Raw genomic sequence first — 17118 nt, forward strand, 5'->3', positions numbered from 1 at the left:
CCTGTTTCCATACTGTAAGTAATCTAATTTAAAAGACCTGTTCCTACTCAAGAACGGTTTTACTGCCTGATCATTCATGCAATCTGATAGTTTGTAGCAGGCAGGTTTGTTACTGGGCTGTTTAAATTTAATGAGGTCTGTAGATTTTTTTAAACAAGTCCTAAATGCTATGCTCCAAAGAGTCAGATCTAACTCGAAGTGTTGACTGGGTTTGTCTCTCCATAGGTGTTGCCAGATCTGCTGAGAGTTTCCAGTAGTTTGGTTTTATTACAGACCTCGAGCATCTGCAGGTATTATGCCTTCAAATTAAATGATAAAGGCATAAAGAATATCTCCTGTTATCTCTAACCATTTACTGTTACAGGCATGCAGTACAATTCTCCCCGTGTCTGCGTGAGTTTCCTCCAGGTGCTCCAGTTTCCTCCCACAGTCCAAAGAGGTGCAGGTTGGTGAACTGGCCATGTTAAATTGCCTGTAGTGTTAGGTGCAGGAATAAATGTAGGGGAATGGGTCTGGGTGGGTTGCTCTTCGGAGGGTCGGTGTGGGCTTGTTGGGCCGAAGGGCCTGTTTCCTCACTGTAGGGAATCTAATCTAATTTGTGCACAGGCTTATCTTAACAGTTAATGGTGTCATTGTTTCTGACTCTTAATGTACACGAAAGAGAATTCATAGTCAAGCCTTTACGTGTTATTTTTCTACGTAGACAGCGCAGTCCAAGGTAACTGATATTCACCTGAAGTAAAATGAAACAATTTTAGGGTTGATGTTAAGTAGATCTATCTAAATATCAACAAGGCTTTGAGGAAGTTTAGCTTTTAAAGCAGATCATTTTTCAATCAAGTTTGAAAGCAAATTCACATTTTGAGGCTTTTAGTAGAATGCACAATTATCTCCTTCACTAATTTGCTCTTAACTGTAAATCGAAAGAGTTTTGTATACTTTTTGCTTATTTCTGAAGAACATAATAATTTTATAAGGCGATGGTCTCAACCCTGCTTAGCCTGTGCTAAAACAGCAGAGCCATCTATTGTTCCTCAATTATGTCATTATTGTATGTCACAACGAGAAATCCATTTGTTTCATAAGTCTCTCACTAATCTCAGAGCACTTCATTTTCAGTGTTGAAGTGCAGTACCAACATCTGGATTAGAGTGGTGCTGGAAAAGCACAGCAGTTCAGGCAGCATCCGAGGAGCAGGAAATCTGACGTTTCGGGCAAAAGCCCTTCATCAGGAATACAGGCAGAGTGTCTGAAGGGTGGAGAGATAAATGAGAGGAGGGTGGGGGTGGGGAGAAAGTAGCACAGAGTACAATATGCTTGTTTCCAGCATCTGCAGTCATTGTTTTTACACCTGTGCAGTACCAACAGTCTTACAAGAAAGTATAGCAACTATGTGCCTAGTAAGTGGTGATCCAAAGCTTTGCTCCTAACTTGCAGTGAGTCTTATTCTCTTATCACTCTTGCGCTCGCTGACCCACAGTAGCTCCTGTTCAAGCACCACCTTCACCTTAAAATTCTCAGCCTTGATTTCAAATCTGTCCACAACCTTGATCTTCCCCATTTATAATCTCCTTCAACTCCATACCCTCCTGAGCTATCTCTGCACTCCTCTCATTCTGGTCTCTTGGGCCTCGCCAAGGATAATTGTTCCTCCATTGGTGGTCATGCCTTCAATTGTCTAGGCCACAAGCTCTGGAGTTCTTCTCCCTACAACCCTCTGACTCTCCTTAGGCCTCTTGTTACTTGATTAAGTATTTGATCTTTTGACCTAACATCATCTTACGTGGCTCGGTGTCATTCTTTATTTTGCAATGCTCCTTCAATGTGCAATTGGATATTTCATTACATTAAAAAGTTCTATATAAATGCTATCTATTTTGCTGTCAAATCTACACATAATAAATGGGAATTGAGGATGTTGAAGAAGAAATTGTGATGGATAAATGGGGTCATCCGCAATCAATTTATAAGGAATTCCATATTTCACTAATTTTCTTTTCTGTCCTTTCAATTGCTCAAGATATTAGGAAACATGAAGTGGAAGCTATGGCTGCTGTAATGAAGAATTCCTTTCCTTTACTTGGATTCGCAGAGCAGACACAGCATAATGTTATGAACTAATTTAAATAGTCTTCATAAAAAGAAGTGATTGCATTCTCAGTCCTAAGAAGCAGCTACCAAATTTAATGAAATCACATCTTGCTTTGTGCATCAGTGCAGTTTAAAGTTCTTTATATCTTCAAGCAAGGTGACACACTGTGTGCAATCTAAGTCTCCCACCTCTGGGATCCAGATTTAATTCCAGGTTAAATTGATGAGATGAATTTCTCCTCTAACTATGCAGGGGTCCTTGGTGAAGTGGGATTCAGAAGTTCCAACAGCCCTCTATGACAACAGACTTGAGGGAGCTTTACTGTTCTATATGATAGGGGCTAAAATAGCATGAGGTCATGCCATATCCCACTGCTCATTCCAAGTGCTTGAAATAAGAAGAGATTTAGTCTTCAGTTTAAGCATCATCTTAATGAAATGCTAGTCTTGTAATATAAAACAAATTGATCACATCTCTGGATTTCATTAATGTCTGGCCTGACACAACAAAAAGTCATCCAGATATGTTTCTATTCCAGTTGGAAGAGTATTATTTTAAACCTTGTTTTGGGAAGCTTGGTTATCAAAGAGACATGCAGCCTGATTAATACTCCATGTTTCCCACAGTATATCACTATATACTGCAGTGATTAATCGGTACTCTGAGTTAATTTCTCATTATCTGCCCATTTTCAAAAGAAGCGGAAGAGTTACAATTCACTGCTTCTGTTGTTCTGGAACAGATGAAGTGAATCAATGTTCATGCATATGCTAATTTGTTGTGTACCCACATAATTTAACTTCTCGCAATAAATTTGATTAGGTATAAGCATGAAAAGCTTTTTCCTTTCCTCTGACTGGTTCATTGTTTTTTTTAATTGCCTCCCAAGAAGATTGCCATCTTTCCTGGCAATCTCACACTTGAATCTCCCTAACCAGGTTGCCACAACAGTGAAACTGTCTTAAGCAAAATCCCGAACAATAATCATTGTGACTGTTACCATGGTGCACAGGCCCTCTTCATTCTGCAGTCCTTTAAAACAACCATATAATTCTCCTCCAAAATCTTTCTTAAGTTATCCAACACAAGGTCATTGCCCATCTCCCATAGTGTTCTTACATTTCCAATTGTAGTTTTCTTCCTACCCCAACACTATTATCTCCAGCAAACCTTCAAGCAAATCTTGGCCTCCTTTGTGACTTATTTTCATAGAAATCATAGAATCCTGACAGTGTGGAAACAGGCCATTAGTCCACACCAAACCTCCAAAGAGCATCTCCCTACCCTAAACCGGTAACGCTGAACTCCCATGGCTAAATCACCTAACCTGCACATCTTTGGTCTGTGGGAGGAAACTGGAGTACCTGGAGGAAAACCATGCAGACAAGGGGAGAATGTGCAAACTCCACACAGACAAGTTTCAAATCTGGATCCCTGGTACTGTGAGGCAGCAGTGCTCACCACTGAGCCACCCTGCCACTCCAAAATATTTTGAATACTTTGGAGTCATGTTCTTAAAGTATGCCAATAATGCACAGTTAATGTCTCACAATCTCTTCACTGTGTTGTCAGATTGCTCACCTGATATCTATCAACAGCTCCAATTAAGCATAAGCAAAAGTAAACCACTCACTTTGATCCTCCCCAGAAACTCCTTGCCATCGATTCCACCCATTTGATTAGAAGATATAGCAACAGCAGGTGCTTTGGACTCTTGAGCCTGCTCTGCCACTCATTGAGATCATGGCCTCAACTACAGGTTCCTGCCTACCCCAACCCAGTACATTATGAGCATGTAAGCCAAGAATCTATCTTTCTGTGCCTTAAAAATATTTTATGAGCCTGCCTCGACTGTTCTGTGGAAGATATTTTTATAGACATGCAACCCTCTGAAAGAAACATTTCTCATTTCTTATTAAATGGGACACCCATTATTTTTGAACCACACTCTCTGGTTCTCATCTCTTCCAAACATCCTTTCAGCATGTAGTCTATCAAGTACCCTCAGAACCTAATATATTCCATCCCCATCTCTGCGATATGTCAGATCCAACTGGATGGTACATAAAGTCTGTACGCTCTTCAAACCTGAGATGACCATTCTCATGAGGCCAACTTGCTAAAGTCTGATGAACACAGTTAAAAATGTGTTTATCACACAAAAAAGAAATTTACAGTATCAATTCACAGCTGTGTTGGACCTAATTTTGAAATTATTTTACAAACTATGTTTCAAACTATTTTCTTATTGAAGTTTACAGATTAATGAGTTTGTGAATAAATCTAAAACAAAAGTCCATTCATGTCCTTGTGGCCATAAAATCTCACTTCATATTTACAGCCTTCTGAAAGATATTCAAAAACTCTCAAAAATTTCAGATGAAGAGGGGAGGTTGAGGACTGTGGTCAGTTTTGTGGGCAGACCCTGTATCTACTATGATGTTGAAACGTCATTACAGTAGATAGCACAAATCAGATTGGCACCAAACACAATTGTGGATACAATTCTGTGATCTTTTGAAGTGGCTAGACCAATATAAAGAGAATTATGTCGGAAAGGACAACATAATTGAACAGAAATGCCCTTTGGTGGACTTATTATTCCTGGGTTGGGGAAAATGGGTAACTCATACAATGTAAACTGTGTCAACTGTGGGAACACTGAGTCACAGAATATATTTTCCTCTGACTGACTATGCCATGTATTATTGTGCTTTGCTCAGCATCAGTCAAAATTATCTGGTCTTTCAAGATCAGGGCATAGCTTTTCCAACTATGTTAAAGACCACCTATTCTAATTTTACTTTATTTTGATTGTGGACTAAACTGGGAAAAGGTACTGTTTTACAAGCAAGAACAGAGGAGTGAATTGCTGTACTTGTGAGAAGCAAGTTACTGAAACTTATTTTAACTCATAGAACATAATAGCGCAGTACAGGCCCTTCAGCCCTCAATGTTGCGCCAACCTGTGGAACCAATCTGAAGCCTATCTATCCTACACTATTCCATTTTCAACCACATGTTTATCTAATGACCATTTAAATGCCCTTAAACTTGGCGAGTCTACTACTGTTGCAGGCAGTGCATTCCACGCCCCTACTACTTTCTGAGTAAAGAAACTATCTCTGACATCTGTCCTATATCTATCACCCCTCAATTTATAGCTATGTCCCCTCATGCTAGCCATCACTATCTGAGGGAAAAGGCTCTCCCTGTCCACCCTATTTAATCCTCTGATTATCTTATATGTCTCAATCAAGTTGCCTCTCAATCTTCTCGTCTCCAACAAAAACAGCCTCAAGTCCCTCAGCCTTTGTTCATAAGATGTTCCCTCCATTCCAGGCAACAATCCAGTAATTCTTCTCTGAACCTTTTCCAAAGCTTACACATCCTTCCTATAACACGATGACCAGAACTGTACGCAATACTCCAAGTGCAGCCGCACCACAGTTTTGTACAGCTGCAGCATGACTTTGTTTCTCTAAAACTCAATCTTTCTACCAATAAAAGCTATCACACCATATGCCTTCTTAAGAACCCTATCAACCTGGGTGGCAACTTTCAGGGATCTATGTACATGGACACTGAGATCTCTCTGCTCTTCTACACTACCAAGAATCTTACCATTAGCCCAGTACTCTGTATTTCTATTGCTCCTTCCAAAGTGAATCACCTCACTCTTTTCCACATTAAACTCCATTTGCCACCTCTCAGCCCAGCTCTGCAGCTTATCTATGTCCCTCTGTAACCTGCAACATCCTTCAGCACTTTCTGTAACTCCACTAACCTTAGTATCATCCACAAATTTATCAAACCACCCTTCTATGTCCTCATTAAGGTAATTTATAAAAATGACAAACAGCACTGGCCCCAAAACAGATCCTTTTGGTACACCACTAGAATCTGAACTCCATGATGAACATTTCCCATCAACCACCACACTGTCTTCTTTCAGCTAGCCAATTTCTGATCCAAACCGCTAAATCATGCTTACATTGTTGTTCTGTAAGCAGTGGGGAATGGTGTAAATAGACAACATGGCACTGGGGCATGTGTACAAACTGCAATTTGGCCAGTAACAAGTAGCTGATTGGTTTGTGCATTTGTGATAAGCTGTGGATGCTGACAACAGCTCTCCATATGCTGCTTCATTTGCGGATCAATTGTGCATGTGTACAGGAAGAAGCCTTCAAAACTCTTGTGGGAGAAGAGATGTGAGATTCTCTTTCTTTCTCTCTCTCTGTCTCTATCTCCTTCCAGTAAAACACCTGAAGCAAAAGAAAGCTGGATGTTTTTTCTCATGAGTTACTGTAAGCTGTTCAATAAGTCCGAAACTTCACAATTTTTGAATCAGTTGCTCTGCGTCTCCTGTGAAGAAGTGAAGCAGCCGTAAATCAAAAAAAAAAGACTACAGGATATGAGAAACAAAAAGAATCAAATCCTGAGGAGTGGCAGTATTGATCTGCTTCCTTTGTACTTTTTAACTCCTCCTACCCATATCCCAATTTTTTTGTGTGTGTTTGCTTGAGAGAGAAAGTCTAGAAGGGGCTGAGAATTTCAACTAGTAGGGTTACATGTTGACAGCTCATAGTTGTTTATCAGTGGTTAGAATCTATTTATTTGTGATAAATAGAAGTCCAAAGTATAGAAAGCTGGTCACTGTTTTCTATTAACCTGCATCTATCAGACAGGTAAATTGGGGACTTTGAGTACTTTGGTAAAACCTTTAATGTCTGACTCCTGGAATAGCAGGGCTTGCCTTTCAGTGGGCTAGCCAGGTGAGATGCAACACCACTCTCTTATCTGTTTTCTCACATATCTTTCACTCACTTTTATACAATTTAGCAATAGTACACCCATTTTATCTCATCCAAGTCATTCATATTAGATTAGATTAGATTAGATTACAGTGTGGAAACAGGCCTTTCGGCCCAACAAGTCCACACCAACACGCCGAAGCGAAACCCATCCATACCCCTACATTTACCCCTTACCTAACACTACGGGCAATTTACTATGGCCAATTCACCTGACCCTGCACATCTTTGGACTGTGGGAGGAAACCGGAGCACCTGGAGGAAACCCACGCAGACACGGGGAGAACGTGCAAACTCCACACAGTCAGTCGCCTGAGGCGGGAATTGAACCCGGGTCTCTGGCACTGTGAGGCAACAGTGCTAACCACTGTGCCACCGTGTCACCCATATGTATCATAAATAATTATCACTCGAGCACTGAACCCTAGCACTTCACTACTTAAGGGTTGTTATTCCCTAAATGTCCCTTCCAATCCCAACACTGACTTCCATTAGCTCACCAATACTTTATCTATGCTAATATACAACTCCCAATGTCATGGGCTCTTACCTTAATAGCCTTATGCAGAGTACCTGATTTTGATGCCTTTCATAAATCCAAGCATATTACTTCTACTGGTTCCCCTTTAGCTATCCTAATTCTTATCTTCCCGAAAGTTCTAATAAATATATTGTGTGAAATTTTCCCTTCGTAAAGCTATCATCACTCTACTTGAATACATTATGATTTTCTAAGTGCTCTGCTGCTATGTCTTTTTTAACAGACTCTAATCATTAACGTTTTCCCAATTAAATTTCTCTTCCACTTCATCTGGCTTCTGATTTTCTATCCTCTTTAAATTACAACATTTCCTGATTGCAACTTACTGCAGCTTTTCATCACCCTCATTAACACATTCAATTTAATATCCTCATCATCATGCCTCTCCATGACATTGTCCAACTATACCTGTATGGTATGTCCTATAGTCTTATACTACCTTTTACAACACTTCAACAGTATAAGCACTTCAGAAGTATATCAGTAGTTATAAAGTTCTTTGAGATGTTTGAGGATATGAAAAGGGTGCTTGGTGTCTTTGTGGCTGTGTACAATCACAAAACAGCAGTGTAAAGCCACAGAAAGGGTTCAGGAAATTGTTTGATGAATAATATTTGATCTTCATTGCTATCTTTACTCAGATGCTTAAAATAATTATAATCAGAAATCACTCAAAGAAAGACGTAATCAACACTGCCACTCTTTCTTGGCATTAATGCCAAGCACCAAGTTTTTCTACTTGTTACCAGTAGACAGATCTCATGGGGCTACCAGTCAACTCAAGAAAACATTAAGATGTGAAATGATGACCTTTAAGAATAGGCCATATCTCACCTGCAAAGGGAATAAACTCTACAATGACTGTCAAACTTTGAACCTAATTTAATGATTAACAAATTATTTTGCTCAGTTTAATCAATTTTGTAATTTTATATGTTACTTAGAAAAATGATTGATTGTAAAACGTACCTCCATTTGAACCTTGGCCATGATTAAAATTAATTTTTAATTACCTTTGACAAATGAATGAATGAATACAAGTGTTTGATCTTTCTTTTTGCTTTCTATTTCATCTTTAGATGCTCTGCCACTGACATTTTCTGTGTTCTAATTGCACCTTTGCCTAAAAATAAAACCTAAGCCATCATTAACTCCACAATGTGGACCTCTTAATGCCAATCCTTTCTTTTCTGTCTAGGCTTAAAACCAATCTGTTCAGCAAAACTTTTGGACATCTGTCTTAATGTCTCCCTCCGCAATTTGGTTCTGTTGCATTATTTATTTACATTTGTAACATTGTACATTGAAGATCTTGCATCAATGCAAGCTGTTGTAGCCTCCTACCTGTATGCGTCCTCCTATGTGCTTTCAAATGAGAGCTTTTTGTGTACACTTTATTGCAGCCCTCAAAATCACACCTGTGTATACGCCGTTTCTTCGAATCAGGGGACTCAGATCTTCGCTGTAGTCTTGTACCCTCAACACTGAAAGGTGAATCCGAACTGAAAAAGGACACAATGACCATATGATAAACACAAGCCTAAACTGATTGTTATTCACCTCCTGTGTATATGAGGGAAGAACATAACATGATAGGAATTGAACAAATATCAGAGAACTAACACTTCTGATATGAAAATATGTTGTAGATTGTGCTCTAAAAAGGAAATAATTTCAGCAAAGATTTTTGTTATATCTTAAGCATTGTTAGATTCTCTTTAGAGGTGCTGAAGATTGATCGTTAATGATCAGTTTTTTTGATGGGCTCTAATTCAGATTCACAGATCACGGTAATGTCCATCAAACCACTTGGCTAGCAGAATCCCAAATCTCAGTGAATTATTACAGAAGCCTAACTGAAGCATGAACCTTCGTGAAAAGCCTGCACTGCTATAGTTATTCTGGTTAGTACATGATTAACCAATTTTAGAATTGAATCAGTTTAGCCAAAGTATTTAAACATTGCGTTGTATTTACTGTTTGAGTAATGCATACCCAAAATAAGACAGGATTATAATAAGCCCTGCCAATAACTGAGTGCAAATGAAAAATATTGACACAACTGGATTTGATTAATTGCTGTCAAATGGGAACAGTACTGACATTGTCCTTCATAAGACAGGTAAAACACTGAAGTGTACATTGAGTCATTGTTTTATTGACATGCATACTGACATGATAAGCCTCGATTGTAAAGTGTAGTTTGCATAACCTTGGTTTATTCAGCACAACATTGGATTACTGCAAACCCTGAACACAGTTTGAACCAGAACACTGCAGTGCTTAATACATCTGAATATTCAAATGTATTCCATTACAAAATCATTAACTGATCTAATGCTAGATTTAAATCTTCTCATATTGTATGAGATGTGCAACACAATGTGAGTGAAAGTCTCTCCACTGCCAATCAGTCATTATGCTGTCCTCCACAGTTCCAAACAACTGAGTGTGCAGTCATTTGGAAGCCCTGTCATACAATTGGGATAAATTTTGAACAATTGGGATAAATTTTGAACAATTGTGCCCCATTGTGATACAGATCAGGTAGGTAACCATTTCCAACCTTATCTGGATTTAGCTAAAATGATACAAGTGAGTAGCCATAATGATCCAGGAACAGGATGGGAGAATCTAAATTAGCTGGGAATCCTGCTCTTTATCTATTACTAGTGGTCCCCTTACAGGATGTATGTAATGTCAGACAAGGGGTTATGTTAGACTTAGCCCATGCTGCTATAGTGATTTAGTGGCCTTCTAAATGTGGAATAATGCAAACCAAATTGCACAGTGCATAATAAGTTCTGCTTCTATTTGCTACCTGAAAAATTGTTTGCCTTCATCGCTCCTTGAGAGACGAGGAGCAAAGGTTGTTGAACTTTATTTGTGCTCTTCATCAGAATTTGCAGTTTTGATTTTTTTGAAAATGTCATTGATCAGTCTGGTTCAGTGTATTAAAGCATGTACCATTGCGACTGTTTGCAGAACATTTTGCTGAATTGCACTGTTTTCTAGGAGGTCTACAATGACTCAGTCATTGCTGACTGACTCATCACTGTGGACTATGAAGTGTCATCATAGATATTTTTAATCAAACTTTCCAAATGTATTATGACACACCTGTAGAACGGGTGGGACTTGAACTGAGGCCTTCTTGCTTAGAGGTAGGGACACTTCCACTGTGCTACATGAAATGTTATTATAAACATAGGGAAGTGGAACCTAATTCAGGTAGAGATTGTAGGTTATCCCCCTTTGTGCAAAAATGTGGAAATTTAAATGAGGCACTCAAAACTGTGAAAGTTGTGACAGAGTAAGATAGGAGAAACTCTTCCTTCTGGACGGAATATCAGTAGTCAGGGCACAGATTTAAGATCTGTGAAAAAGAAGCAGAGGGCTGATGATCTCGAATGCATTACCTGTAAAGGCAGTGGAAGAAGATTCAATGGTAACTTTAAAAAGGGAGTTGGATTAGTCATTGGGGGAGGAGTCATTGAGTGTAAAGTGTCAGTGAGAGTGTGTGTCAGTGAGTGTGAGTGTCAGTGAGTGTGTTAGTGTGAGTGTGTGTGTGTCAGTGTGAGCATGTCACACTCTCTCCCCACAATGCTGCAACATTCTATGATAAGCAATCACACAGCATTGCTCAATGGCAGCAATAAGGGCCCTCAACATAATTTATTGTTTTGTACCTTGGCAAGTCAGGAATGCTGTAGAGCTGGAAAATGAAGGGTAACTCACACATGAGTGCAAAGGAATATCTGTGGACATTTCTTCACAAGGACAATACAAATCACAAAGAAGTGGTTGGTAGTGGCTGCTAGCATTACTGGGTACAGCAGTTTAGACTGCACCATGAAATCTGTTGATAGAAGAAGCGCAACAATTCTAATATATGTGCTATTTTCATTTCCTCTTCGCCAACAGTGGAGTGATTCATAAATGAGGTGCTGCTGACGACTGCAACAAGCTGCATTTATATTGTACCTTCAACATAGTAAAATATCTGAAGGTGATTCTCAGCAATGGTTGGTCAACAAAAATTGGCATCAAACCACATAGGCCAACATCCAGACAGTCAACCAAAGGTTTGCTCACAGCTCTGAAAAGAGCCTTTCAAAGGTGGAGCATGTGACTGAAGTGTGTAGGGATTGACTTCCAGAGTCTAGGGCTTAGGCAACTGAAGTACTTATGACATAAGTTGAAATCTTTGGGTCAATGAGGCTAAAAAATCAAAATCTGATCCCTACACAGCACAATGAGAGCTGCAGGGTTAGGATTCGCCTATAGAAACCCAGCTACATTGGTGAATTGCTCCTTCAAATGTTACTTGATTCTATTGTTTTGCAATTGATGTTTTTCTTGGCTCAGTAGAACATTGGCAATTAAAAGGAGATTCACCTAGCTGTGTCTGGGAAGAATCCTGTTTGTTTGCATGAGCAAATTACAGTCAAATGTGAAAAATTATCCCACTGTCAGTTAACTGCAATAAAAATACTCTGCCAGCTGTGAAACTGTGGACACAAACTGGCAAATAGTTTTGGTCCAACAAATGACTGACCCATCAAAACAAAAGGTGCACACTGCCATACTACTCAGCCTGGGCTACATGAAGATAATTAGATAGTTCCCATGTCAATCATACCTGAGGTTTGCATTGTCATAAGTGCCATTTATTTTGCATATTTAAATTATATTCTGTAGCTACCCTCCAATCCTGCATATTGCTGGAGAAATCATCCTGTCAGACCAGACATATTCAGTTTGCTGAAGGTCTCATAATGAGTGTACAGAAACCTTAAGGCCCATCTCATCTGCAGATCATACCTCATCAAGGTATTGTCAATTGACCATTTGAGTACAAAGAGTATTCTTTTCAGAAGTGGTCAAATACAACTACTTACAATATTTAGAGTCTTCTTGGTAATGTAGCTACTCAGTGCTGGTGTTCAGTAACAATCACTCTGAGCATCTCCAATGACTGTGTCTTTGATCCAGTTTGCTTGACTGTTTACTATCTAGGGGCTCAGGGATGAATGAGCGTAATCTAGCGTTTATGCCATTTCTAGCATTCATGAGAAAAGTGAGACATCTCTGAGTAAATAATACATAAACAATGAATATCATCTTAACACTTGTCAACTGTCATTTGGGTATACCCTGTCAAACTTAGATGCTGTTGTCTATTCCTTTCAGGGCTCAATTCATCTGCTTATACCTATGAAATGACAGTACCTTTTCAACTCCTCTGCCTGTTCTAGAAACTGCCCAAATTAATCTTCATTGATATCATTTTGCTTGTGTGTGAATTTTATTACTTTACAAATCTTACTTAGGCTGCATCCACGTAGTGTGATAGCATGGTCTTTTTTTATATGGAAACCAAACTTAGGACTTATACTTTTACAGAGTTGTACAGGATATTTAAATCAACCTGAAGCATGTTACATCTCTTCATTTTTATATTATGCTTCATTTTAATTTCAGATTCAATGGGCAAATAGAAGCCTATGGAAATTAACTTTCCATGAAGGCAAGAAGTGGTATTAGTTTAGTTAGAGAGAGAGAATCTTTCATGGCCTCAAAATCCCAAAGCAATTTATAGCTGATTTCTCAGTTTGAACTGTAGAAATTATTATAATGGTGAAGTACTGCGGCAGTTAATTTGCTCATAGCAAGCTCTCATCTGCAGCAATGAGATCATTCATTTTTCTAATTACGGTTAAGGGACAAGTATTGACCAGGACATTGAGGAGAACTTGTTTGCTGTCCTCTTGCTGTAAATAATGCCAAGGGATCTCTGACATATACCTGAGTGGGGAATTAGAGGCTTGGTCGAACAAATGAACACCAAGAGTGCACCCAAAAGAGTCCCCTGAGCGCCAATCATCAACTTTGATTTTAACAAGGCTTAGATTTTTCTGGATTGTTAATTTTTATTTTTAGAAATATTTATTTTTCAAAAGGAATATTGCCAGTAGTGATAATATTAATATTATTTTAAAAATCTAATTGAGCTTATTGAATATTCAGCAAAATGGTGATGAAACTACAAATCCTCTTGACTAAATGTCAGTTGGGATTTGGACAATTTGATGTTGATAAAATCTTTGCCCCTCAGTTCTTCTTTTTGTTGTCATTCTCTGCCTAAATTAGGTAAGTCTTGTCATCTGTGTGGCTGAAATCTATACATGAATGCACGAAGCATTAGACATAAGATGGATGAGCTTGAGGCTCTTTTGGAAATTGGCAGATACGATATTGTAGGGATAACTGAGATGTGGCTTCAAGTGGACAGGGCCTGGGAAATGAATATTCAAGGCTACACGTGCTATCATAAGGACAGACTGACGGGCAGAGGGGGTGGGGTGGCCTTGTTGGTAAGGGACGATATTCAGTCCCTTGCGCGGGGGGACCTAGAGTCAGGGGATGTAGAGTCAGTGTGGATTGAGCTTCGAAATACTACGGGTAAAAAGACCCTCTTGGGATTCATCTACAGGCCCCCAAACAATAGTCTGGATGTAGGATGTAAGTTAAATCAGGAGCTGAAATTGGCCTGTCGCCAATGAGACATGCAGGTAGACTGGGAGAATCAGGATGTTATTTGGCCTCAAGAAAGAGACTTTGTGGAGTGCCTCAGAGATGGATTCTTAGAGCAGCTGGTGCTGGAGCCGACCAGGGAGAAGGCAATTTTAGATCTGGTATTGTGTAACGAACCAGAATTGGTCAGAGACCTCAAAGTGAAAGAGCCATTGGGAAGTAGTGACCATAATACAATAAGCTTCAATCTGCAATTTGAGAGGAAGAGGGTACAGTCGGAAGTGACAGTACTTCTGTTGAATAAAGGGAACTATGGAGCTATGAGGGAGGTGCTGGCCAAAGTTCAATGGTGCAATACCTTAGCAGGGATGACCGTGGAGGAACAACGGCGGATATTTCTGTGTATAATGCAGAAGTTGCAGGATCAGTTCATTCCTAAAAGGAAGAAAGATCCCAGGAGGAGGCATGGGCGGCCATGGCTGACGAGGGAAGTTAAGAAACATATAAAGTTAAAAGAGAAAAAGTATAACATAGCTAAGATAAGTGGGAAAACTGAGGACTGGGAAGCTTTTAAAGAACAACAGAGGATTACTAAGAAGGAAATACGCAGAGGGAAAATGAGGTACGAAGGTAAACTGGCCAATAATATAAAGGAGGATAGTAAAAGCTTTTTTAGGTATGTGCAAGGCAAAAAAATGGTTAGGACAAAAATTGGGCCCTTGAAGACAGAAACAGGGGAATATATTACTAGGAACAAAGAAATGGCAGAGGAATTAAATGGGTACTTCAGATCTGTGTTCACTGGGGAAGACACAAGCAATCTCCCTGAGGTAACAGTGGCTGAAGGACCTGAACTTAAGGGAATTTATATTTGCCAGGATTTGGTGTTGGAGAGACTGTTAGGTCTGAAGGTTGATAAGTCTTCGGGGCCTGATGGTCTGCATCCCAGGGTACTGAAGGAGGTGGCTCGGGAAATCGTGGATGCGTTGGTGATTATTTTCCAGAGTTCAATAGATTGGGGGTCGGTTCCTGAGGATTGGAGGGTGGCTAATGTTATACCACTTTTTAAGAAAGGTGGGCAAGAGAAAGCAGGAAATTATAGACCAGTTAGTCTGACCTCAGTGGTGGGAAAGATGCTGGAGTCTATTATAAAGGATGAAATTACTGCACATCTGGATAGTAGTAACAGGATAGGACAGAGTCAGCATGGATTTATGAAGGGGAAATCATGCTTGACTAATCTTCTTGAATTTTTTGAGGATGTAACTATGAAGTTGGACGAGGGAAATCCAGTAGATGTAGTGTACCTGGACTTTCAGAAAGCTATTGATAAAGTCCCACACAGGAGGTTAGTGAGTAAAATTAGGGCGCATGGTATTGGGGGCAAAGTACTAGATTGGATTGAAAATTGGTTGGCTAATAGGAAACAAAAGGTAGTGATAAACGGCTCCATTTCAGAATGGCAGGCAGTGACCAGTGGGGTACCGCAGGGATCCGTGCTGGGACCGCAGCTTTTTACAATATATGTTAATGATATAGAAGATGGTATCAGCAATAACATTAGCAAATTTGCTGATGATACAAAGCTAGGTGGCAGGGTGAAATGTGATGAGGATGTTAGGAGATTACAGGGTGACCTGGACAAGTGAGTGGGCAGATGCATGGCAGATGCAGTTTAATGTGGATAAATGTATGGTTATCCACTTTGGTGGCAAGAACAGGAAGGCAGACTACTACCTCAATGGAATCAATTTATGTAAAGGGGTAGTACAGAGAGATCTGGGTGTTCTTGTACACCAGTCAATGAAGGCAAGCATGCAGGTACAACAGGTACTGAAGAAGGCTAATAGCATGCTGGCCTTCATAACAAGAGGAATTGAGTATAGAAGCAAAGAGGTGCTTCTGCAGCTGTACAGGGCCCTGGTGAGACCACACCTGGAGTACTGTGTGCAGTTCTGGTCTCCAAATTTGAGAAAAGACATTCTGGCTATTGAGGGAGTGCAGCGTAGATTCACGAGGTCAATTCCTGGAATGGCAGGATTACCTTACACTGAAAGACTGAAGCGACTGGGCTTGTATACCCTTGAGTTTCGAAGACTGAGAGGGGATCTGATTGAGACGTATAAGATTATGAAAGGATTGGACACACTGGCAGTAGGAAACATATTTCCACTGATGGGTGAGTGCCGAACCAGAGGACACAGCTTAAAAATACGGGGTAGACCATTTAGGACAGAGCTCAGGAGAAACGTCTTCACCCAGAGAGTGGTGGCTGTGTGGAATGCTCTGCCCCAGAGGGCAGTGGAGGCCCACTCTCTGGATTCATTTAAGAAAGAGTTGGATAGAGCTCTCAAAGATAGTGGAATCAAGGGTTGTGGAGATAAGGCAGGAACAGGATACTGATTAGGAATGATCAGCCATGATTATATTGAATGCCGGTGCAGGCTCGAAGGGCTGAATGGCCTACTCCTGCACCTATTGTCTATTGAAATCCAAATAACAAAGAGGACCTGCGATAAAAACACAACTGTTTTGGACATCTGAACCACTCATTAGTCTTTTCAGCTTTTCTGTGTCCTACTTGAGGTTGCTGCTGTTCTAACCTGAATGCAAACTATTCATTATTTAAAGCAATCCATTCATATCTGGTGATGTCAATTTTCTTCCAAGGTCCTGTTTCTTATTAGCCGCTAACTGTGCAAAAACTTCCAAGTGGAACTTTCAGTGAACCTGCTGAAACCAAAACTTGATTATAAATTTAGATCCTCTTTTCTAATGTGTCATGGCATGTTCCCTGGTGGTACTGATTAAAGATTATTTAAAGAATCCTTCCCCATATGGCAAATAAGGAGTCTACTCGATAATCACACTTGTCTCAGCAGTTTGAGCTGAGTCCATTCTCTCATTGCCTGTAGCCCTGCAAGTGTATCATCTAAGTACATACCAATAGTGTAATTAAAATAAACTGAAAAAGTACCATTTAAGACAATAGCACAGCCCAAATATGGGCAATTTAGAACTAGTAACAAAGTGATAGATTGATCCAGTGTTTATAATTGCTTCCTCAGTGTTCATTTATTAATGGCAGATTTGAGAAGGAGAAAATTGAATTAATTTCCAAATTTAGAGTT

At 39.8% G+C, this 17118-nt stretch overlaps 1 protein-coding gene across 2 annotated transcripts in view; it reads right to left on the reverse strand.

Annotated features, from left to right (window-relative positions):
- Positions 1-17118, reverse strand: part of klf12b (Kruppel like factor 12b) — a 283688-nt gene that overhangs the window by 17294 nt on the left and 249276 nt on the right. For both annotated transcript variants that reach the window (XM_087987944.1, XM_043691384.2), the window contains exon 6: positions 8795-8952. In XM_087987944.1, the coding sequence (XP_087844070.1) occupies positions 8795-8952 (158 nt within the window). The remainder of the gene's footprint in view (positions 1-8794; positions 8953-17118) is intronic.

The sequence above is a fragment of the Chiloscyllium plagiosum genome, unplaced genomic scaffold (genome assembly GCF_037043375.1).
Source record: "Chiloscyllium plagiosum isolate Xiang-an unplaced genomic scaffold, Cpla_swu_hap1 HiC_scaffold_6, whole genome shotgun sequence".
NCBI classification, from domain to species: Eukaryota; Metazoa; Chordata; class Chondrichthyes; order Orectolobiformes; family Hemiscylliidae; genus Chiloscyllium; species Chiloscyllium plagiosum.